The sequence below is a fragment of the Phymastichus coffea genome, unplaced genomic scaffold (assembly GCF_024137745.1).
Source record: "Phymastichus coffea isolate CEN01 unplaced genomic scaffold, Cenicafe_Pcof_1.1 PCOF00017, whole genome shotgun sequence".
Taxonomy (NCBI): Eukaryota; Metazoa; Arthropoda; class Insecta; order Hymenoptera; family Eulophidae; genus Phymastichus; species Phymastichus coffea.
In genome coordinates, this window is record NW_026706828.1 from 1,414,992 (window position 1) to 1,440,835 (window position 25,844).

Genomic DNA, 25,844 nt, shown 5'->3' on the forward strand with positions numbered 1-25,844 from the left:
AGAATTCACAGAGAACTGGGAAGATATTTAAGAGCTTATGCAAATAATAACCATAAAGGTTGGGCTCCATTAATCCCAAAAATACAACAAATAATGCATTGTGTGTATCATGAAACGATTGAAATAACTCCTCTAGAAGCTCACTTCCATATAAAACTAGATAGATTTTGGCATCGATGGATACCTGATATCAAAACAAAGGTACCAACAAATTACAATCAAATAGAAGATATAAAAAAAATGCACTCTAAACTTATAAAACGTGTAAATAACATCAATAAAAATATACGTCATTATCAATATAAAGTTAATGACTATGTATTATTGCGGAGTCAGAACATAAGTAATAAAGAAGAAGAAATTATTAAGAAATTCTTAAACTTATATAAAGACCCGTATATAATTAAATCTATAATCGGCTTAGATGAATACTTATTGAAATACCAAAACGGTAAGGATAGAGGTGTATTACATACTTCTCTACTAAAACCGTACAAAATTTAGCCACTAGGGGATACATTCTCTCTCCAAGCAAATTTGCACATTGATCTGATGTATGTAAATACTGGAGAAAGTAGGGTAGCGATTTGGAAAGATGGTGGGAAAGAGTGAAAGCACCCAGACCAATACGTCTGACTTAAGACACTACATCCCAGCGCCATCAGCCAAATCTTTTGTACCATCACAGAATATGGTGCCTTGGTCTTTGTGCAAAAGCACACAGATACCATCCAAGCCTTCTTGGGTGGCAAAGGCGGAAAAAAAAAGTCAATCCACAATTACCTTCCTGCCTTCTAGTATGCCACGTACTGCTGCTCCTGCGCCTTCAACACCCTTGCCAACTACCTTGAGAAAGTGGAAGCGCAGGATCCAGAAGAAAATAAAAAAGCTGGCTGCAAGAGTCACCAAGACGGAGGAAAAAATTGAAGAAATAAAGAAAAAGATGACATCAAAACAACCAGAGCGACCTCCAACTCCTGGAAAATTTTTATAATGTAGTAATAAAGAAATAAATAAAAAAGAAACCAAAAAACAAACAAACAAACAAAAATATTAATAAAAGCTCACAAAGAACGAATTCATGAGACTTTTTTCTCAGAGATCATTCAGTGCCAAGAGGGGGCTATGTAATGGTCCTATTTATGAGCTATTTATTAGATCACTGAATTACCGCAACTAGTCTAACGCATCTATCTGTTTATTCAAATCAATACATTAAGCGGCGCTACCTCACTGTTTACTCGATTATATTCATATACGAGAGTGGTCCGATAAGTATTTAGCCTACAAAAGAAAAACGAAAATTTTGGAAAAGTGGTCTTTTATTTTTCAACATAGTCTCCTTTTAGTTCGATACATTTGGCCCAGCGATGCTCCAACTTCTTTAACCCGTCTGAAAAATACGTTTCCTCAAGGTCTGAAAAGTAGGCTTCCGTGGCAGCGATTACCTCCTCATTCGACTCAAATTTCTGTCCGGCGAGTGACTTTTTCAAGTTTGGAAACAAAAATAAGTCGCACGGGGCTAAATCTGGAGAATACGATGGATGGGGCAGCAGTTCGTAGCCTAATTCGACCAATTTGGCCATGGCGACGGCGGAGGTGTGAACCGGTGCGTTGTCATGGTGGAAGAGCACTTTTTTCTTCGCCAAATGGGGCCATTTTTCCTGCAATTCGACGTTGAATCGGCCCAATAATTCGGCATAGTACAGCCCTGTGACCGTTTTGCCCCTCTCCAGGGAGTCGATGTAGATCACACCTTGTGAATCCCAGAAAACGGTGGCCATCACCTTTTCGGCCAATGGGGCAGTCTTCGCCTTCTTCGGAGGACTTTCGCCGGATAAAGTCCACGGTTTCGACTGTTCCTTCGTCTCTGGTGTATACCAGTGGATCCATGTTTCGTCGACTGTCACGAAACGACGCAGAAACTCCTTCAGATTGCGCTTAAACAGCGTCAGACATTGCTCTGAAGTTGTCTCACGGTTGCGCTTGTTGTCCGGAGTGAGCAAACGCGGCACCCATCGCGCCGACAGCTTTGTCATGACCAAAATTTTATGCAGGACATGACCCATGCGGTCTTTTGATATGCCTACGATCTTAGCTATCTAGCGCACCTTCAATCGTCGATCTGCCAATGCAAGATCGTGAATTTTTGTCACGTTATCCTCCGTGGTAGCCGTTTTCAGAGCACCTGGACGTGGCTCTTCAAAAATCGATGTACGACCACGTTGAAACTCGTTAAACCAATTTTTGACGGTCGCCATCGAAAGAGAAGAGACACCATACACAGCATCCAAACGCTTTTTGATTTCGCTGCGCGATTTCCCTCCCAAAAACAAGAATCGAATCACCAACCGATACTGCTCTTTTTCCATTTTTCAAAAATCAAAGGACACACTTGCTTTCACACGCTCTCAAAAATAAACTACAACTCCGATCCGACTAAAATCTTGACAGTAACCATCGAGAAGGTTGTACTACGTGATAGAATATTTCTTTTGCGAGAGTGGCGCCATCGGGCGGTGAGGCTAAGTACTTATCGGACCACCCTCGTAAGAGTCGAATTTCATAATCAAAATAAATAGCGTGACGTCACAAAGTAATAGATATAGATATCATGATTTTTGATATTAAGAAAAATATGTTAATTAGAGACAAAGCATTTATTATATAGATTTTAGTACGTAGATTCAGAATATAGTAACACAAATTGTATTTAATTTCAATATGCAAAGTTAATTTATTTATTACGCTAAAAATATTAATTATTAGAAAAATGTAAATAATCCATATGCAAAATGAATAAGTATAGAACATGAGTATGAATTGGTTTCATTAATAACAGCTGAATAATAACTGTTATTAATAAATAAACAATTATTAATTTATTTAAACAATAAGTTGTATATAAAACGAAAACATTAATTTTATACTTAACAATGATAACTTTATGATTTATGAATCTTAGATAATTAATCTAATAATTGCGTTATATGATTAGAAAAAAAACCGTTACAAATATGAAAATTGATTATAATTCAAATGTTATTAACTAATTTAAATATTTCTTTTTAGAAAATACTTCCGAAATTAATCTACTATAAAGTTATATAAAAATTTAATAATTTTCTATTGTAAATATCGTAATATCACGTTAATTAACTTTATTACTTAATTACTTTTGACGACACTATTTGCGATATTTGTATATTGTATAAAATCAACAAATAACAAATTCTGTAAAGTTTACATGTGTTAAAAGCTTACTATTAATGGTTATTTACTTGTAAATTAAGAAAACTCATTTCTCAAAATTCGCGAATGTCTCTCGAATATTCGATGACATCTCTCCTGCAAAAATAAGCGGAAAAATCTATGTATAAATACGCCCACCTTTGCACAGGCTAGGATTCACTTCTAGCCTTGCAAGGTGAGCGCATGAGTCTGAATAAACTTGGCTAATACCTAAGTTCTTTCTCTCATTGTGATTAACTGAGCAAGACTATTCCTTCCTTATAATTCGAGCTCGACTTATAGAACATCTCAGCTATAAGAAACTTGGGCCGAATTATATCCTATCCAAGAAAGACTTTAGCTCTACTTATGGGACAATTCGCACCATAAGAAACTAGGGCATCGTCTGACTTTCCCTGAAACATTGTACTTATTTATATATATTTGATTTATTTATTATTATTAGAGTACATTTGATTTATCTATTTATTTTATCGACAAGTAGAGTAAAATTATTAGAAACAAATTCTTACTCATTAGCTAGATACGAGAGTTCGAATTATTATTATAAGTGATAAGAACATCACAGAGATATTGTTGAGAGATTATATTGAAGTGTTATTAAAGGGTTGACTCTCACGTTCGGGGTTCTTGTTTAACGTAAGTCTCCTTGCCTCTCACGTTTGCCACAACTGATTTCATTAGACAAAGATAAACTGTTCAAAGTTTCCTCTGTTGTTTTCAATAGACAATCGTATTCGTCTTTCAAAACTATCCATAATTTTAAGCAATACCGCTCGAAGGATGGCTTCGCAAGCGAATTCTGTTCCTCATATTGTCTATGGTCGTTGGCTTTAGAGCATAAACAACATTTTTTAAGTATCCCCACAAATAAAAATCAGGCGATGTCAGATCCGGAGAGCAAGTAGGCCATCCAAGTGGGCCTTGTCGTCCAATCCACCTATCATTGTAGTTTTCATTTAAAAACTGACACGCAACGAGTGAAAAATGTGTTGGAGCACCATCATGTTGAAACGACATTTTTACTCACATTGCTAAGTCAACGTCTTCTAACAGTCTCGGCAGGTAATTCCATAGCAACTCTAAGTACGTATGTTTATCAACGTTTCCGTCAAAAAAAATAGGGTCCAATCAAATAGTCATTTACTACTCCGCACCATATCATTAGACTCCATCGATTCTGATTTTTGTCCGACCAATAGTGACAGTTATGCCTATTAAGCTGTCCATCGCTGTGAAATATAGCTTCATCTGAGAAAAGTACTTATCGAAAGAAATGAGGATCATCATCTATCATTTGCAAAGCCCATTGACAGAAATTAACACGTGCCAAAAGATGATGTAGTCTCAAGACTTGCATCAGAGTAATGTGTTAAGCGTGAAGCGATGGACTCTTAAAATTCTTAAGATTGTACGTAGTGGTATTCCTGTTTCTCTTTCAATCTGCCTGGTACTAATGTGTGGATCAAGATGAACAGCTGCTAAAATAACCAATACTCGCATGTCATTGTCGCCGTATTGATGATGTCGACGTTCGCGCACCAGATGTCGTCCGGTACGTGCTCTTTCAGACAAGTTTCTTGTTATCATATGAGTAGGATGTCTTCGGTCTCGGTATCGTTCAGCATATAGTCTCGATGTAGCGGCATAATTGTTATGACATTTCCCTAAAATCATTATTATATCGACAATTTGAGTAGGCTTATAGTCTGCCAGCTCGATTGAGTATGCGTAAAAATAAAATAATATAAATTAATTAATAACATTTGAATTATGACTAATTTTTCATATTTGTAACGGTTTTTTCTAATCTTATTATGCAATTATTAGATTAATTATCTAAGATTTCTAAATCATAAAGTTATCATTATCAAGTATAAACTTAATATTTTCGTTCTATATATAGCTTATTGTTTAAATAAATTATTAATTGTTTATTTACTAATAACAGTTATTATTCAGCTGTTATTAATGAAACCAATTCTTACTCATGTTCTATGCTTATTCACTTTGCATATGAATTATTTACATTTTTCTAATATTTCATATGTTAACGTAATAAATAAATCAACTTTGCATATTGATATTCATTATTATTTCATAATTGAATGTAATTTTTGTTATAATATTATGAATCTACATGCTAAAATCTATATAATCAATACTTTGTTATATTAAATTTATCTCTTATTAACATATTTTTCTTAATATCCAAAATCATTATATCTATATCTATTACTTTGTGACGTCACGCTGTTTATTTTGATTCGACTCTTATTTGTATACAATCGCGTAAACAGTGAGGTAGCGCCGCTTAATGTATTGATTTGAATAAACAGATAGATACGTTAGACTAGTTGCAGTAATTCAGAGATTTAATAAATAGCTCATAAATAGGATCGTTACAACATATGTAATAATTTGATCAAGTTTTAGTAATAAATACAAGATTTTAGAAAAAAGTAATACCAATCAGAAACTCTTTAGTAATATAATACTATTTAGTAATATATATATAACTATTTAGTAATATAATATTAGACTTAAATAGAATCAGAGTTACACAAGTATACAGATATTATTCCTACAATAAAAAAATGTTTTAAGAAATTTGGAAGAATATTTAAAGTTTAATTCTTTCACTAAGAATCATTTTATAGTAAGTGACTTTAATGTTGATCTATTGGCGCAGAACAATCATACATATGAGCTGTTATTAAACATTTTAGAATTATAATCCACTGTTTATCAAAATAATAAGGCTAAACATGAATAATCTACATAAAGCGACATATATGGACATAATGTATTTGCGAAAATAGACCTCATCACTAACTCGTTTAAAGTAACAGAATTTTTCAGTGATCACTATCTGTCACTACTGACTCTCGATAATAATTTAAAGAAACAACAAAATAATGCCAAATACAATTCGTTGATTATAAGTAACTCAAAAACATGGTGAGAAAAATAAATTGGAATGCTTTTAAAACTATATTGTTATTGTTATTGTGACTTCAAGAATCACGTTCACGTGGAATGATGCATAGTCATGCTAATTGTCTGTACGCATTAATCTTGGTTAACTATAGTCATGATTATTTAGACCCACCTTCCCACCATTTTTTAAAATAGTGCAGGAGAAGAAAGATTTTCACGCATCATGACTGGACCTATAGTTTAAGGAGTTGTAATTTATAGTTTAAGGAGGTGGAATTCAAACCATCGGAATCACGGTAACAAATATATGAAAATTTCATTTTTGAAAATTCAAATCCATGCTTGGGGCTCGAACCCACAATCTCTTGGACAGAAACTTGAGTTAATATCCACTGAGCCACTGTGACTCTTATATATAAAATAAAAATGTTTTACGGCCAGGTAAACCTTCACAGAATGGCGCGCTATCTTCTTCCAACGAAACGTTCGTACCACTCATTCGGCAGATGATTGAGGTTGATCAGGCTAGCTCTCGAGGGCGGCAACTCTATGGTTCAGGGCAGGGTACGAGCGGAATTTATCACGAAACGTACAACTAGTTCTGTTACCTTTATGAATTTATTCGGCAGCGAGTCGATTTTATCAAAAATCTCGGATTCACCTAAGAATTTGCGAAGACCGATAACTTGCGCGAGCACTCAAATTACCAACTAAGTCTAATTTGTCCGATCACGGTTTGAAATTAAATGTCAGCATGCACGGGAAAAAAGGTCCACAACTTAGATCAGAGAAAAGAGTCCGTTAAATCTCATTCATTTTATTACTACCGAATTACACTGTTATTTCCTGGCGAAAATGGCGGAAAGTCAGCGCGGCGAACTCGTGTTTCGATTCTCTCGGTAACAGATCCACTTGTCCCCTACTCACATGATTTTCTCCGAGAGTGACGCGTACCAACTATCACAGAAATTTACATTGGCACTTTACCTCAATTTGCGTCGGATCCTCACAACGGCAAAACTCTATCGACTATGCTGGTCAGCGACTTGGTTTTCACTTTAAAACAATTTGCTTGCGTATTCGGCAGTGGACAGTGGCAAAATGGACGAGACGCAGCTTGTCTTCTTCGAAAACCGTTTCCTCTCCCCTTCTCGGCGCACAAAAATTTTGTCTTTTGTCTAAATGCTAATTCGGATATCGGATGCACCCTCTCATCCTTGCAGATTTTGCAACTTGGTCCTGATTTATTGCCCCACTTGGTCTATCAATATATTTCGCCACATGTATAATTTTTACTCCTACCTTTAAGCGCATCAATGATGAGGGCAGAAATCAATTCTGAGAAGCCATCGTTTTATTGGCTTAGCTAATGCGTGACATCAGTGGCGTTCTTCTAATTTGTTCGAATTTTATGAAATTAATATCGATATGGGCAGTTTCACAATGCTAGTTCTAATTATTCGCATGTTTTAGTACATTTCATCATAATTTTCTGGTATACATGATCTTACCTGCCTATTTGTCCTATATAATATAATTATAATTTGCTCGTTTTCATTCACTGCTACTTTATTATTTATGTACATTTACAATTATTTCTTGGTCAAACTTTGTCTATTTCTATTCCGCTTATTTCAATTTTAAATCTATTAAATCTATCTCAGGCATACTTGTTCACCTCAATATGCGAGTCATGTATATCGTTTAAGATATAATCTACTACGCATAGTCAGTTTACAGCACCAATTTCAATATACCTCGAATTCACAATTCCCTCTTATCTTATTAATAAATCGGTCTCGCTTTCTCTCATATGTTCTATCACGCTCGCCCCTGTTTAGTTTGTCTCGCTCGCTCTTGCTTAATTTGTCTCACTCGATCTTGCTTAATTTGTCTCGCTCGCCTTACTTAATCCATCTCGCACACTCTTGCTCAGTCTGTATCGGCAACTGAAAATGGCCGCTGCCGCTCTCATACATACATCTCGTGTCTCGCGTCCGGTTTCTGGAGCGCCTCCTGGACCGCTCCCCCTTGGTTTTGTATCATGTGTGTGTATGTATTTTTCGGGTGTGTCGCCAGTAGTAAGCAGCACAGTCCGTGGAGCTCAGGATGCAGTTAATGGTGTACAGCAGCCTAGCATAACTGATTGCCAACTGCCGCCTCGTCTTCGATTTCCTGGTCGCCCTAAATGTGTCAGCTTTCCCGGAGTGTTTTTGGTGGCACCTAAATGTGTAACATGGCCGTGGTTTCATTCGCGTGCACCTCCGTTGTATTTTTTCCCTTGATTTTCCGCATTTTTCCTTCTATTAGTAACACGTGGTCGGGCGTATGTGTGTGCGGGCTTTTCAATTTCTCCGTCGTGTACTTCTTTTTTCTTTTTTTTCATTTTTCGGGTCACCTGCTTTTCTCATGGTGTGCCTTTCGTCGAACCGCGCTCATTAACTTGTTGCATCGTTTTCTCGGGCGTGAATGTGAAAACAAAAGAGTGTTTTCATTAGAGCGCGGGTAGAGCGTGATTATTCGGCTGGTTATGGGGCGGCAAGAGACGGAGGTAGCTGTTCTGAGATGCTGCAAATAGTGCAGCACTCTCCAGCAAAGACTTGCAATGCACAGCATAGCAATACATATAAAATTATATTAATTTCTATAAAAAACGAAGTAATATGTAATAAACATTTTGATTTTAAAGAATAAAAGGGAAAAAGACTCGTATCTCATATAGTTATTCAATGATTAAAGAAGTTGATGAAAAACAAAAAGTGGCTACTGTTTTCCTACGCTTAGCGAAAGTTTGTGACACAGATGACCATGATATTCTACTGAAAAAATTGGAACGATATGGAACAACAGGTTCAGACAATGACTTATTTGAACGCTATTTGGAAAATAAGAAACAATTTATGAAATATAAAAACTGTGAAAGTGCTTGAACAAGAGTTTTACTTAACGTACCGCAGGCCATCGTCCCGAAAAAAATAATTTACTTCTGTTATTACCGAACAACACTATGACGATACGATAATTATAAGTAAGATGTGGCAGGGAATTTCGGGGGGTTTGACCGCGCTCCGAGTTCTTCCGCCACAAGGCCTGTTTGGCTCTACCCCCGATTATTTAGGGCGCCAGACCGTCGGCTGATTACGGCGATCGTCGGGGGTAAGGCCAGTAGGGTTACGCGTATCCCGGTCTGCCTAACGGCGACTGCGCAGAGTGGGCAGATGGGGGGATACGCGTTGTATCCGAGCTTCAGGCCTTTGGTGTCCAACTTTCCTTCGATTTCTCCTTGACTAGAGTACGCCGGCAGCTCAGATGATGACTCCTTAAGTCAGGTCGTGAGGACGTTCGAAATCGCGCGTATTTTACCTAACGAGTAATCCGAAAATATAGCGAATTAATGAAACCCGTATGTAACCGCTCGCGGCTGAAAATCGCTAGCATGCAACAGGGGTAGGTTATCAAGTAAGATATATATATAGATATAAGGATAACTAATCACTTTATTGATGCATTAGAATTTCTCACATACGAGGTCGGAATAAATATGGTCGGTAAAATTCTGAATTTTCATTAATCCCTAAAGATACAATTTAAACGGTTCCTAAAATGGCGGAAAGGTCAGCGCGAGTAACAAATCGCAATTTTCTTTTATAAGACCTAACGCTCAAATTCGGTTTGCGAAATGGCGGAAAGGTCAGCACAACTAATTAGTCAAAAACAATTTAATTCAATTGAACCTACGTTTGTATTAAATAACTAACGAAGGTCAGCGCGAATACTAAATTGCAATTTTCTTTTGTAAGACGAACTTAATAAACGTGACGAAAGGTCAGCGCGAATACCAAGTAGCGATTCTCTTTCATAAAACGAACACTTAATAAAACTCGACGAAAGGTCAGCGCGAATACTAAGTCGCGATTTTCTCTCGTAACCGAACACTTAATAGAAGTTGACGAAAGGTCAGCGCGAATACTAAGTCGCGATTTCTCTCGTAACCGAACACTCAATTTATTTTCACGGAATGGCGGACAGGTCAGCACGATCCTATAGGCACCGGCGTCGACGGATCCACGCGTCGCGACGACCTACGGCACTGAACTATTGGTCCCCGCACTCCGCGATTAATTAAAAATGAGCGGCATTTTGCCTACTTACAAATTTTCCTTACGATACTGGCAAACAAAATTGGCAACAGGGAGTCTAAGAGGCGTCTAGCGCAAAGGTTCGACAGCGAAAAATTAGCTAACAGAGGCTCCTTCTCTCTAGATATCCAATGGCGAAATATCTGAGGCGTCTAGCGCTAATAATCTGATAGCGAGATTAGCTAATAGAGAGAGGCTCCTTCCTTGCGGATATCCAGTGGCAAAATGGACGAGAATCGGCTTCTCGCGGTCAAAGATCGTTTCTCCTCTCCTCTTTCCGAGAAGAAATGTTATTATTGGTCGGTATGCTAATTCGGATATCGGTAGCGCCCTCCGAATTTTTATCATTGGTCCGTATGTAAATTAGAATAATACAGCGCCCTCCTTAACTCTCCTACTTTCGCCGTTATTTACTCTCTCTCACCCCCCACTAAGGTATCTATCATTAATTGTCGGAAAAGATCTACCCCTACTCTTATCTATTCGTCTATGCGGACGGAAATCAAATTTTATTCTAATTTGCCTATTGGTCGTGACGTCACTAGCGAATTTTGTCAGATGTTCGAATTCGGTTAGTTAAATTATCATTTAAACCTAAAGGGGGTAGTTGTCGCTCGCCATCATAATAGGGGTGTCGGTCGCGTGCGAATTTTACAATTCTATATTTGTTTCGTGTTCATCATTTTCAATTTATAATTTTAATTTTAATATCGGAGATACGTATATAATATACGCCGTTTCATTTGTAGCGCCCTCATCTTCGCATTTACATATTATTCTATTATTTTATATCGTCTGTCTCGCTCGCTCTTGTTTAGTCTGCTTCGCTCGCTCTGTCTCGCTCGCTCTGTCTCAGTCTGTCTCGCTCGCTCGCTCTCAGTCTATATCGGCGCTTCAAGATGGCCGCTCAGTTTCTCGCGCGTACGCCTCGTGTCCTTGCGCCGGTTGTTGGAGCGCCTCCTGGGGCGCTCCCGTGTCGGTTCTGTGGTGTTGTTCCGGGTGTTTGTGTGTGTGGTCGCTGATTTTCGTGTGTGTGGCGCTCAGGATGTCGCCGATGGTGTTCGGCAGCCCGACACAGCTGATTACCGGCTGCCACTTCATCGGCGATTTTCTGCTCGCCCCAGGAGTGTCAGTGCCTCGTGAGTGTTCGTGTTGATGTCTGGGAGTGTAACGGATCTGCATGTGTCATCAACATGCATCTCCGTTGCATTTCTCAGTCAGATTTTGCATTTTTCTTTTGCCGGCCGGCAACACGTGGTCGGGAGTGTCTGTGAGTGAGTGTGTGCGTGCGCTCTCTTTTTCTGTGGTGCGCTCCTTTTTTTTCTGCTCTTTGAGCATCCGTCGGATCGCGTTGGGCAAGTTTGTTTCGCCCATATCTCCGGCGTGGTCGTTCGGACATGGAAAATAATAATTGTTCGGTATAGGGCGTGTTTAGCTTTATTTTAAACAACCGGTTACGGGGCGGCAAGGGACGGGGATGACCTTTCTGAGGTGTTGCAAACAATGCAGCACTCAGGAAAGGCCTTGTAATGTGCCACATTACAAAGAAAACTGATTAGTTAAATACTAAATCCAACATAAAGAGGTATTTAAATTATAAACCGTGTGTCGCTAAATACACAAAAGACAATATACGTATATGAGTTTGGGCTCAGACCATGACAGTATCCGGTTTGATTTAAATGTCTATTTTATGAATAAACAAATGTTCTCACTGTCGAATATTTAATTACAACTAGAATAAAATACAAGATGCCACATATCATAAGAACTACCTACAAATAATTATACACAGATAAGTCAATCAAAATGTCTATAGTACAATGCAAAGAGAAGAAAGACTATTTTTATTATATTTGCGAAAAATTTGAAGTACTTCGTTATCGCAACAAAATTAATGATAACATAAAAACTTAATTTAACGAGTGTTAATGTTGTTGCCAATAGTTTAGCGTGAATTCATAAGTCATACTGATTATTGCTATTTCTGCAAATGTGGCATATCTGGTTTTAATCATAAAAATAAAGCATCGCTGATTTATCCAGATATATCTAGCGTCACACGACCTTAATATGGCAAGATAGAGAGAGCTGTAAATTTTAAACCTATATCTCAATCAGCAGATAGTGAAGAAGATCTCGAGGATAAAAAAGGAGATAATGAATTTCCATCTGGATCCAAAGAATCTCAGCTATTCGATCAAAATGCCTTCGATGATTTGATTCATGATTTAATTCTTCCTAAAGATTCAGCATAGTTGCTCACACCGTGATTGAAAGAGAGAAATCTCCTAATTTCTGGAACAATATACTACATACAGAAGAAAAGATGAAAAATTTCGAAGATATTTCAAAAGTGAAAATAACCTTGTTTATTGCAATGATATAGAAAGTTTTATTGGCTTGTACGGTATAAAAGACGTTTAAAAACAAGAAAATTGGTAATTTTTGTAGGCTCCTCAGTAACAATTCTCAAGGCAATACTTCTGCATAACGGAAATGAGTATGCATCGATCCCGACAGGCCACTACTAAATTGAAAGAATTCTGTTAAAGTTTCAAATTCTTCCTGAATAAGATAGATTACATAAGCTACAACTGGTTAATCTGTGGGGACTTTAACCCCTTAACCCTTAAACACCCAAAACGCCACTACCGGTACACTGCTCTTCGACGGCCAATAACTAATACTATTCGTAACTAGAAAAAATTGAGATACATACATTTTTATTGCTAAAGATCTCCTCTATCCGATAGTGTGAATAAAATTTCCCCCAAAAATGATTATTTATTGAAAAATGCAGTTTAAACAAAAAAAAAACGTGATTTTTCGTGCGTATTTTTTTTTGTGATCGCTTTTTGAAAGGTTTCCCAGTCTGCAGAATACCTGGGACCTCACTAACCGGTGGAGTAAATGTCTAAACTTTAAGAATCCATGATTCAAAAATTGATTTTTCGTTTTCCTATTTCCAAAATGGCCCCTTAACGGCAATTTTTTTTTTAAATATTCATAAATTTTTTTGCTAAATTGGGTGCACTTTTCGAAAAAACTCTCAAGAGTAAAAAGTTCTTAGAATCAGCTGAAAAATACGTCTGAATTTTTTCAAAGAATTTATAGCAAATTTTTTAATTTTGCATATAACTAATTTTTGCAAAATTCAAAAAATTGCACAAAACGCTTCGGGAAAATTCGGGCGTGTTTCTTGGCTGATTCTAAGAACTTTTTACTCTTGAGAGTTTTTTCGGAAAGTTCATCGTTTTTTAGTAAAAAATTCCCAATGATTCAATAACCTTTATCTCACTCTGACATCCACATCACACCTTCACCGGATTTTCATCCTAAAATTTTTCGAACACATCGAAAAAAAAATTCCTAAGCGCAGGGCCACAGAAATTTCAACAAATGTTGAATCCGAATCGGATTCAGATGAAAATGATGAATGTACCATCATACCAAATCCTGATGACTCTGGCTCTGATGGAGACTCCTCGTCGGATGACGAGAATGAGGCCTTGGAATATTCCATACCAAATGTTTCATATAGATCTACTTTTCATAATTACTCAGAATCTGAAAAACAATTGGAACCAGATCACGTTTTTTCTTGGAAGGCCGGGGAAAAAGTTCGCTCTGGTAATGTAGATGATCAAATCTTTTTGACAGATGCAACAAGGAAAAAAATATCATCTATGACATCTGTGGAAATATTCGAAATGTTTTTCTCCAGAGAAATAAAAGACTATATCATTGAAGCTAGCCGAGAAAATGGCTTAGAAATATCCATACAAGAACTCAACACTTTTATCGGTATATTAGTGCTGTTATCATACAATATCCGAAGTAATCAATCAGAGTATTAGGAAACTGACCCTCTTGTAAAATGTTCTCCTGTAGCTTCAGTCATGAGCCGTAATAGATTTTGTGAAATCAAATCACAAATAAAATTTTCAAAAACTCAAGATAGAAATGATAAAGATAAGGCATGGAGAGTGCGTCAATTATTAAATTTATTCAGGAAAAACATTCAACAATTTGGTTTTTTCTCAACAGTACTTTCAGTTGATGAAATGATGGTTCGATTTTTTGGTCGTACCAGCCTAAAACAATATCTGCCTTGTAAACCTGATAGATACGGGATAAAGCTCTGGGGTTTATGTGCAGCCAATGGATATCTTTTCAATGTAGATGTTTATTGTGGCAAAAATGATACAAGTATTGGAATAAAGTTAATGGCATGTGCACTTGGCTCGAGAGTTGTCGTGCAAATGATCAATCCCCTTCTGAATGGCCTGTCAATAAGAAAGTTATCTGATTATCATATCTACTTTGATAATTTTTTTACCAGCCCAAACTTACTCATTCATCTGAATAAATATGGTTTACGATCAACAGGAACTGTTCGTAAGGATAGAGTGAAAGAAAAACATGAATTTGAAAAAAAAGATCCGCGAGGATCGTACAAAGTAAGTCATGATAGCAACAGTGGTATGAATTTGATCACTGTCATAGACTCAAAACAAGTCTCTATTCTTTCCACAACTGTTGGTGTCACTCCCATAACACCCGTGAAAAGATTTTCACGAACTGCTCAAGAGAGAGTAGAACTAGGATTTCCTCATGCTTTTTCTTTGTACAACAAATACATGGAAGGGGTAGATTTATACGATTTCCGTTGTAAAAAAGCTTCTCCATCTATCAGTTCGAAGAAATAGACTTTTAAAATTTTTTCAAGAATAATAGAATCATCAATCACAAATGCTACAGTAATTTGGAAAATTTGCAATAAGAGTACTAAAAATAAATTGAAAACAAAAGATTTTTGTAGAGACATTAGCAGGAAATATTTGTTGCAATCGAAATTAGGCGATTTTAAAACTCATAGATTCGCGTCAAGAACAAGATTATTATGTAATTTTTAAAAATGTCGTCAAAGGACTACAAGATTTTGCATTGATTGCGATATGTATTATTGCTTGCGTTGTTTCTCTCAATCACACTCTGAAACAGCAGGATCAAATTGATTTCAATTGACGAATACTTGAAATTTTCAAAAATCTCTAAAAAAAATATTAAAAAAAAATTAAAAAAATATAAAAATAATAAAAAAAAAAGAAAAAAAAGAAACTATCGAGATTCGTCGACCTCCACATTAGTGATAGTTGGGCAACGTAAACTCTGTTTGCGGCAGACAGACGATAGATATACATATGCACATCAATCATCTTCAACACCTTTAGATGATACCAGAAACCGCGGGAATTTTTTGCTAAATTGGGTGCACTTTTCGAAAAAACACTCAAGAGTAAAAATTTCTTAGAATCAGTCAAGAAATACGCCTGAATTTTTCCGGAGCGTTTCGTGCAATTTTTTGAATTTTGCAAAAATTAGTTATATGCAAAATTAAAAAATTTGCTATAAATTCTTTGAAAAAATTCAGACGTATTTTTCAGTTGATTCTAAGAACTTTTTACTCTTGAGAGTTTTTTCGAAAAGTACACCTAATTTAGCAAAGAAATTTATGAATATTTTGAAAAAAAAATTGCCGTTAAGAGGCCATTTTGGAAATAGGAAAACGAAAATTCGATTTTTGAATCATGGATTCTTAAAGTTTAGACATTTACTCCACCGGTTAGTGAGGTCCCAGGTATACTGCAGACTGGGAAACCTTTCAAAAAGCGATCACAAAAAAAATACGCACGAAAAATCACGTTTTTTTTTTTGTTTAAACTGCATTTTGCAATAAATAATCATTTTTGGGGGAAATTTTATTCACACTATCGGATAGAGGAGATCTGTAGCAATAAAAATGGATGTATCTCAATTTTTTCTAGTTACGAATAGTATTAGTTATTGGCCGTCGAAGAGCAGTGTACTGGTAGTGGCGTTTTGGGTGTTTAAGGGTTAACTGACAATGGATCATACTATATATGTACTCGTACATATTTGAATAACTTTCAAAATTTGTATAAAATATGGACCGAATTCGGTATACAACTATTTTTGAGGTTGCTAAATCCAAATCTGACATTATAATTGCATAATTTCAATATGGCGCTCTCAAAACGGCATCTTTGAAACCCTCAAGAGAGGAAACTTTCTCAACATTTTTCACTAAATCTGGTATCCGCCGATATTATACATAATTATGCATGTAGTTATAACGAACTAATGTTTATAATGGTTTTTAAGTGCACTGATCCTATTTCCATCATGACATTTAGCCACAAAATCAACGAAAGAAAAGTAGAATTTGAAGTGAGGAAATTGTTTTTGTGATCATAAGTCGGTTTTTCCTAATCATTCTTCTACAAATAAAAATATATTTTTTGTGAAATACTGAAGCATGAGCAACAGATATAAATAGTACATTATAATATACTTTACAAGAAAAAAAAAGACAAAATAAATTTTTATTTTATAAAAAAAAATTTTTTTTACTCCTTCTGTTAACCCTTATTTTCAATCCCAACCAATGTCGATATGACGAAAAAAACTAATAACTGGCCGTAAAAAGCTTAAAATTCAAGAAAAAAACAATCAAAATTTACCTCCTCCAACTCCTATTTTAAATCTTTTAGGTAAGTTATTGGTTAAAAATAACTATGGGAATGGATTCAGCGGGTCTGAAAATCCCTAGAAATCATATTTATATACATCTAGAAGTATGAATTAGGGCTGCCAGTTTTAGTACGAAAAGTCAGAAAAGTTTTGCCGCTGAAGGGGTTAAAATGATAAATATCTTGGTAGGCTTACAATCCGTCAGTACAAAAAATTCATATTTTCTCTGATTATAGTATAGTCTATGAATAACGTTATTTATGAAAGCCTTATCAGTACCAACCAGATTTTATTGGCCCCTCTGTATATCAAGCTAGGCTTGATGAAGTAATTCACGAAGAAAGCATTGAAACAAGAAAGCGAATGTTACAAAAATTTGCAGTCTCAATTTCCTAAGTTATCTGATGCCAAAATAAAAGAGGGCATTTGTAGGACCTGATATTGGAAAATTGGTGAAGGATGATGACTTCGAAAAAACGATGACAACTGTTGAAAAAAAAAGCTTGGACAAGTTTCCAAACCGTTGTAGAGAACTTTTTGGGGAATCCTAGAGATCGAAATTATAAAGCAATTATGTCTATAATGTTGAAAAATTTTAAAGCATTAAGGTATCTTATGAGTTTGAAATGTCATTTCCTATTTTCTCATTTGAACTTCTTCCTTGAAAACGTTGGAGCATTCAATGTTTCCATCAGGACTTCAAACAAAAAGAAATACATTATCAAGGTAAAAAAACGAGAATATGATGGCTGACTATTGCTGGTCTTTACAGAGAAACGGCCTATCGATAGAACACAAATCACGATCTTTGAAACCATTATTTAGCAGAGAAGAGAGGATACTCACAAGAAGATAAAGGTAGATATACGGTTAATCGATGTATAGAGATTTACGGTTACTCGATGTATACTCGATATGAAGACTCGCAGGTTTACCTTTTGTATTTGGTTTCCCTTCTTCGGTTAACCTTTCTGGAATTTGAACGACAAATAAGTACTGTGCAATAAATAAATACTTTTTATATACTTTTTTCCATTATTAGGATCACTATCAAATCTCAAATTTTTCAAATTTCAATGAACGGTATCTCTCTTAAACAGGTCCGAATCATAAAAATAATCATGTTTCTTTAAAGCTAGAAAGTAGCTCTTTAAGGTAGTTTTTTAAATTTGTTGTTGGATAAATAATTTTCCCCGAAGTTATAGACTCTACAGATGGCGAAAAACCGTGTTATTAAGTCAGGATATCTCGGAAAACTTAGATGATAGCTCAATTTTGAGGTTGAATTAAAATTGAGAGCGTCAAAGTACTTCAGATAAGTGATATCACACTTCTAGGTCATTTTCTTTGTTGGCCCAGTATTATTATCTCGGAACAAAACCGGGATCTACCAGATGCTATGTGATTTCGAGATAGAAGAGGAGACGTGGTAATATATGTCGTAAATAACGGACATTATCATATTATAACGCAAGAGAACTGGCATCAGGCAGTGGTTACGTGGCAATTGCTATAGGAACACTGGCTATATGTAGTGGTTATTTATATCCAAACGTTAATAAAGCAGTAGTGGAACTAGACCTGGCGATACTAGAACAATTTATCGACACCTGGAATGGCCTACTTATTTAGCCGGCGATTTCAATGCTAAGCCAAGAATACATTTAACTCGGTTATCTGGAAACGCATCTATCAATCCCTCAGCAAAGAGAAAAAGATGCCACAGTATCTACTATGGATACTAACAGCTATCTGAAGAATAGAAAGCTGGTTATAATTCCTGAAAAAGGGGAAATAATAATCGATTTAATGGCAGCAGTATCTCAAGGTTCGATTAAAGGGCCATTTTTGTGCATCTGCATGTACGACGATCTACAAATAAACCTCTGCATAGGCTTATTTTATTACTGATCTATGGTAAGCATAAATTCAAGTCTTTTTTAAAATAATTTTCATTTTTTTTGTCTGACGCTATTCCATTTTATGTCATGAATCAACAAAGTGCACATTTGAAATGTGAAATGTAAACGCAGAACCATAAGTATTAACTTATATCCCTAGTATTGAACAACAATTATAAAAAGAAGCCAATTAGATTTCTTTTGATATTAATTGTTGTAAAAATTACAAAAAATTATAATGTTTCTATGATGATGTTTTTCTAATAATATTTAACTGATGAGAAAGTACTGAAGAAACAAAGAATATATCTAGCGAAACATTTACAACAGGACTATGTAAAAATGTTGATTTCATTTCATTTGATTTTATGAAAAGTTGGCTCTTGATATAGGAATTCGAATTTAGAGTTTAAATTGATTCATTTGATCTCAATTAGAATTTGAATTTTACAAGAAATAATAGTTTACTAAATAATTATGTTTTATATGTTGTATAAAGTAAGTTTGAGATATAACTGTCGTAATTTCTTACCTAAAAATATATTCATGACACACCCACTAATTACTTTCTTAAGCAATTTTTTACGTAGTTTTTACTTAAATTCTTCGGCAAGAACTTTACTAACATACTCAAAAGGAGTTGGTTAATTTAAAAATACGATTTAAAAATTTGTATATAAAATTATTTGATTATCGTTAATAAATTGTATGCTTACATGTCCAAGAGATTGTCCTCGAGGTATAATTGTCACCTTATGTAAAGGAACTGCATCTTTTGTATAATAAGAAACTAAGGCATGTCCAGCTTCATGATAAGCTGTGATATGATTATCTTCCTCATTTATTACTTTTCTTTTGCCTTCGGGACCCATTATTACTTTATCTCTTGCGCGCTCCAAGTGATGCATCGTAACATATTCAGCCCCTTCTATTGCAGCTCGCAATGCTGCTTGATTAATCTTTGAATGGTAAATTAAATAATGAAATAATAAATAAAATTGTTTTCTGTAGTACACTTAAAAATATTCAGTTAAACTTCAGGCATATATTACCATATTCTCAATATCTGCACCCGTAAATCCAATAGTACGTTTTGCTAAAATATCTGCATTAACATCATGAGTTAAAATCCTGTTCAAATATAAATTTAAAATTTCTTTACGTCCTAAAAAATCCGGTTTATTGACCACTATTTCTGTATCGAAACGACCAGGTCTTAGCAGTGCTTTATCAAGATCTTGGCGTCTATTTGTAGCTCCTAAAACAATTACACCTTCATTTTGATGAAACCTATATGAAATGGTAAAGGTTATTTCAACAATCGTATTACACATAATATTGTCTATATTTAAAAGTAATGAACTAAATTATAAGTACCCATCCATTTCTGAAAGAAGTTGATTTATCGTTTGATTTGCATATGGATGAAGAGCAGAGTTAGTACGTTTAGCGCCAACTGAGTCAATTTCATCAATAAATATTACACAAGGAGCACGTTCTTTAGCAGCTCCTAAAAAATTGATTATTCAATTATCTGCATGAAAATAAGTAATAAATTAACAATGAAGTAACTAACTGAATAAATCTCGAACTCTTCTAGCGCCTTGTCCAACTAGTACCTCGTCAAATTCTGGTCCTGCAGCATGAAAAAAAGGTACACCAGCCTCACCAGCTACCGCTCTTGCTAATAATGTTTTACCGGTTCCAGGTGGACCTACAAGCAATACTCCTTTTGGAAGTTTTCCGCCAAGAGCTGAGAATTTATCAGGATTTTTTAAAAATTCAACTACATCCATCAATTCAGATTTAGCCTCTTCAACCTGCGCATAAATTGTTTGTTTTTATTTTTAAAATTATAAAACTATAATTTAGGGATTTATAACTTACTCCTTTAACATCATTAAATGTTACATTAATTTCTTCGGGATCAACTTGTAATCTATTTCCAATTTGAATTTTGAACATGCTTCCTCCTGTTGTAGCTAGAAAGTAAAAATTTATAGTATTTAATTTTGTATAAACTATCATTATCTAGCTCTTTTTGTTTCTTGCATTAATTTATTAATGTAATCGAATTTTCGCAAACAAATGATATGAACCTATAAGATTCGAATAAACACAATGAATGATGTAACTTCAAAAACATTAGCCACTATAGTTGTTAAATAAATATTCAATTGTCAATCATTATTTAACAAAAGTTAATAAGTTTCTTATTATTCTAAAATACATAGGAAAATTGTCCAAAATTTAAGTCCGCAATCGATAAAATAATTTAATTTTTATTCAATAAATAAATTCAATTTGTACAATTTCTGAAAGTAAACCCACAGAAATAACAGTCCGAAATTTTCGATGAAGTTTTATGATGAAATTTTCAACTTCTTCAAATCTTTATGAAAAATATTATATACATAAACACATAGTACAGGGTGTCCCATTTTAAAGGAACCACCCCGAAATTTTCTACGGTTGGCGTTCTACAAAAAACTTATTCAGACAAAAGTTGTTTGGGACAATGAGGGACACCTTTCCCAGAATTCGGATTTGACTTTGAGATTTATTTTCAAGGGCAATTGAAGGTCAAAGTCATTTTTTGAATAGAAATCTATAATTTTGATCCCGGATTCGGAAAGAGCGAGAAATTCTACGTTCAGATAAGGTATTATGTGTCGGATGCGGTTAACCACCCCCCCCCCCCTAGCGTAAAGTCATGTAGGGGTCAAATTGATTATTTTCTTCATTTATGCGCAGGGATGATCGGACAAGGGTAAGATTAATTGTAATAACCCAATAACTTGCTGATAATATTTTGTCTCCCCAACTAAATGACTGGACGGTAATATCTTGCTGCAGCACGATATCGGCCTTGACCGTCAAAATTACCCAGGGAGACTTCGGTACCCAAACCACGTGAGAATCCGAATCATTGAACGAAGAGAGAGACGTCGACCACGAATACGCAGAAATCATCGTCGCATTATGAGACAGAACAACGATGATCCACGAATTCTCGTTGTTTTGGCAACGGTTGATTAGGATCATCATATCTTTTTGCGTGAAATTCAGAAACGTTCTGGAATCCCAAGAACTATAGCTGGTAGAATTTTGCGGCTTCATAGATTTTATCCGTATCACATAACTTTTACTCAAGCTTTGATGCCAGATGATCTCCGCCACAGACTCAAATACTATAATTGGGCACAAGCAAGGATTCGTGAAGATCCTGAATTTTTCAGATACGTAATATTTTCGTACGAAGCTACATTTCATAGTAATGGACAACTCAATCGCCATAATAGTCATTATTGGTCTATCCAAAACCCTCATTAGGTACGTCATATTGATAATCAGCATAGATGGAGCCTCGTACGGGGGGGGGGGTCAATAAGTCTTTACAAAAAGAAGGGAAAAAAAAGTTTTGCGTATGTAATTTTGTTTTTATTTTTCAACATAATCTCCTTGAAGGTCGATACATTTTATTAAACGGCCTTCCAGATTTTTTAAGCCATCAGAAAAATATGATTTCTGAAAACCCTCAAAATAGGCATTTGTTTCGGCGATGACTTCTTCATTCGACATGAATCGTTGTCCGGCAAGCCATTTTTTGAGGTTAGGAAATAAGAAAATGTCACTAGGAGTCAAATCAGGCGAATATGGTGGATGGTCAATTCGAACTTTAAATCGTTAATTTTTGCCATCAAAACTGCACACGTGTGAACTCGACCATTGTCTTGAAAAGAGGTATTTTTATGTTCAAGTGAGGACGTTTTTCTCTGATTTTTTCGAATTCAACACTGCATAAATTTGAACGGCGGTAGTTTTAACATTTTATGAGATAAATGTTTGTGTTACAACCTTGGCCTTAACTCTATCTGTAGTCATCGTCTTGTCTTCATTGGCTGGGTAATTAATACCTTACCTTCATTGGCTGGGTAGCCAACGTCTTGTCTTAATCGGCTCAGCATTCTCACCTTGCCTAGATAGACTGGACACTCCGTCTTTGCATACATTGGTTAGATTGGTTCACGTTACTAAATGTGGCACGAACAGACGTAATGATTTAATCAAAAACGACCTTGATAATCGAACTTCTATTTATCTTGGGTATTGGGTTATTATTATCATTATTATTATTATTATTATTATTATTATTATTATTATTATTATTATTGCCCCGGTGGGATAGGAGGGGGGGGGGTGACTACGACCCACACATAATATGTTTCCTGAACCTAAAATTTCTCGCTCTTTCCGAATCCATGATAAAAAATGAAAGTTCTTATTAAAAAAATCACTTGGTTATTTGGTTATTGGAGTTGGTTTATTGGGTTATTAAGTTATTTCAGTTTTTGAGTTATTAAAATTAATCTTACCCTTGCCCGATCATCCCTGTGCATAAATGAAGAAAATAATAAAGGACCCCTCACAAACCTTACGGAAAAGGACTTTCTGTCGAAATGGTTCAAAATTTGGGATTAGGTAGCCAACATTATGTAGATCAAAAGTCTCCATGGGCGCATCGACCGGCTATGACTAGGTTTCGAGATATGATGCCTCAAATATAGGCCAAATGATGGATTTCTGAATTACCGGTAACGTCTGCGTGATCAACTTTTAGTATGCATATGTTGATACGCGCACCCATACAAATAACACAGCAAACAAATAAAGAATTATTAATATATGTATGCATATATATAGACATGTATATATACATACATATATCTCTCAAAAAATCATATCGACGGCCAGGCAACCGCATACGTGTATTATTGGGTTATCAACATCATATATATACGATATATATGTGTAGCCCTGTTCAGGGCAGTTGGAGACCTACACTGTACTGCGGTGATTTTCTCTTCGACAGTCCTTTTCAGGATAGTTGGAGATACTCTCTGCACGGCGGTGATTTTCTCTTCGACAGTCCTTTTCAGGATAGTTGGAGATCTTCACTGTACTGCGGTGATTTTCTCTTCGACAGTGCTTTTCAGGATAGTTGGAGATACTCTCTGCACGGCGGTGATTTTCTCTTCGACAGCCCTTTTCAGGATAGATGGAGATACTCTCTGCACGGTGGTGATTCCCTCTTCGACAGTCCTTTTCAGGATAGTTGGAGATACTCTCTGCACGGCGGTGATTGTTTTTGTACAGCTTTTTAAAATCCTGTTGAATCTTTGATATTTGGTTTTATTTCTGAGAGTTCCTATCAAAGCACCTAAATAATGGCTTTCCGCGCATTAATACGGTGTTATGTCTGTGGTAATCGTCAGATACCACGTATTACTGCATTTATTGGTGGTGATAACAATTCTCTTCTACGTGAAATCGCAATTGCAAGACGCGATGAAAATGGTATACCACCAGCTGAGATAACTCCCAATACTCGCGTGTGTAATAATTGTATAGTAACAATGCGTCAAGAAATAGAGATTATGGCCAATGATCCTCAATGCTTGAGATTAAATGTTTTATCAGACTTCTTCTCAATCGTGCCTTATATGTAATGGTCATAATGATATCCACAGACTGACATTAGAATGTAGGATACATATTTTCGTAAAGAGAAAGATATATTTTCCCAGAAAATATGTGTGTTGTAGAAATCATTTGAATGATAGAGAATTTTTGACAGAAGCTTAGATAGACGAATTGAGATATATCAATAGGCCATACATTATAAATAGTCAAGAGTTGCAATTATTTTTAGAAGGTATGTGTGGAGAAATAGAACAAGGTGATCGTCGCAGGTACGCAGATGAGCACGACGTATCTGACGAAGAGTTTCGCACGCTTTATTCTATAACTAAAGTTGATTTTAATGATCTATTTTCTTATTGTGATCCAGTACTTATACCAGGAGGATACAGGTATATTAGCAAAAAGGGTCTTCTCTGTTTTTTATGCAAGTTAACTCAAGGTCTTAGTGACGAATTTTTATGTGTAATGTTTCGTTATACTTCGAGGCAGGCTACAAGCATGGCAATAAGTACAGTCAGACAATCATTATCAAATAGATTTTGTCTCGAAAATATTGGATTTGAAGCTATTACCAGGAACGAATACATAGAAAGACATGTCACACCTTTTGCAAACCAATTTACAAGAAATAGGTCTCATTACGAAGATGCCACCATTGATAGATCGCAACAAAAATCAGTTTCGAACTGAAGAAGCAAATGCTTCACGTTTAATTACTAAAACCAGGTGGATTGTTGAAGCACGAAATGATCACTTGAAAAGTATTTTTAAAATATTTTCAAATACTGTACCAACGTCTCATGCTGCAAACTTGTCTGACTTTCTTTGCATTGCTGGTGCAATTATAAATAAGTACTATGGGCCTATAACAATGCCAAACGCAGACGTAGATTTAGCCAACCAAATGCTTCATCGAGCAGAAGAAGAAAATGTAGTACAGGCTAGAGTAGAGGCTGAAAATCTAAGACAAAGAAGAGCGCGCTGGGTTCTGCTTACTCCAGAGCATGTTCCGTTATTTCCCGAATTAACTGTAGATGATTTACATTCTCTGACATATGGAACATATCAAGTTAACTTAGCACCTTCTTATATACAAGACAGTTCTTTAAGAGCCGATCAGGAAGACGGTGAACAAGAAGACATGACTTTCCAAATCGACTTAAATACGAACGAAATAGGATTTATAAGAGTCAGGTTTCTTTCCCGTTTCAGAAATGCTACTAAACATTAATTATGGATTGCTTTTAATCCAGAATACGGCGCTGAAGAAGAAAATAACGATATAGACGGATATTATTGTACTTGCAAAGCAGGAGCTCGAACTTTGGGTACCTGTGGTCACGTAGCTGCTGTTATCTGGTACCTTGGATACGCAAAACACCACGGAAACGTTCATTATCCATCGCTTCGACTTTTACGTACCATAATGGATGCTCAAATGGAAATAGACAATCCCAATGATATTGAAATAGTAGATCCGAATAATCTGAATCAATAATGGATTGATATTAATGTGAATTGTTCGTTCACCATTTCTATCAGCAAGAATCTTCCCTTATATATACACACA

General features: G+C 35.6%; 1 protein-coding gene across 1 annotated transcript in view; it reads right to left on the reverse strand.

The window, feature by feature from the left end:
* The window catches only part of LOC131675185 (ATP-dependent zinc metalloprotease YME1L), a 173,688-nt gene that overhangs the window by 91,876 nt on the left and 55,968 nt on the right, over nucleotides 1–25,844 (reverse strand). Inside the window, exons 5-9 of the mRNA XM_058954076.1 lie at nucleotides 20,678–20,772; nucleotides 20,367–20,610; nucleotides 20,168–20,300; nucleotides 19,843–20,080; nucleotides 19,507–19,749 (exon numbers count right to left, since the gene is read on the reverse strand). Coding sequence (XP_058810059.1) covers nucleotides 19,507–19,749; nucleotides 19,843–20,080; nucleotides 20,168–20,300; nucleotides 20,367–20,610; nucleotides 20,678–20,772 — 953 coding nt within the window. The remainder of the gene's footprint in view (nucleotides 1–19,506; nucleotides 19,750–19,842; nucleotides 20,081–20,167; nucleotides 20,301–20,366; nucleotides 20,611–20,677; nucleotides 20,773–25,844) is intronic.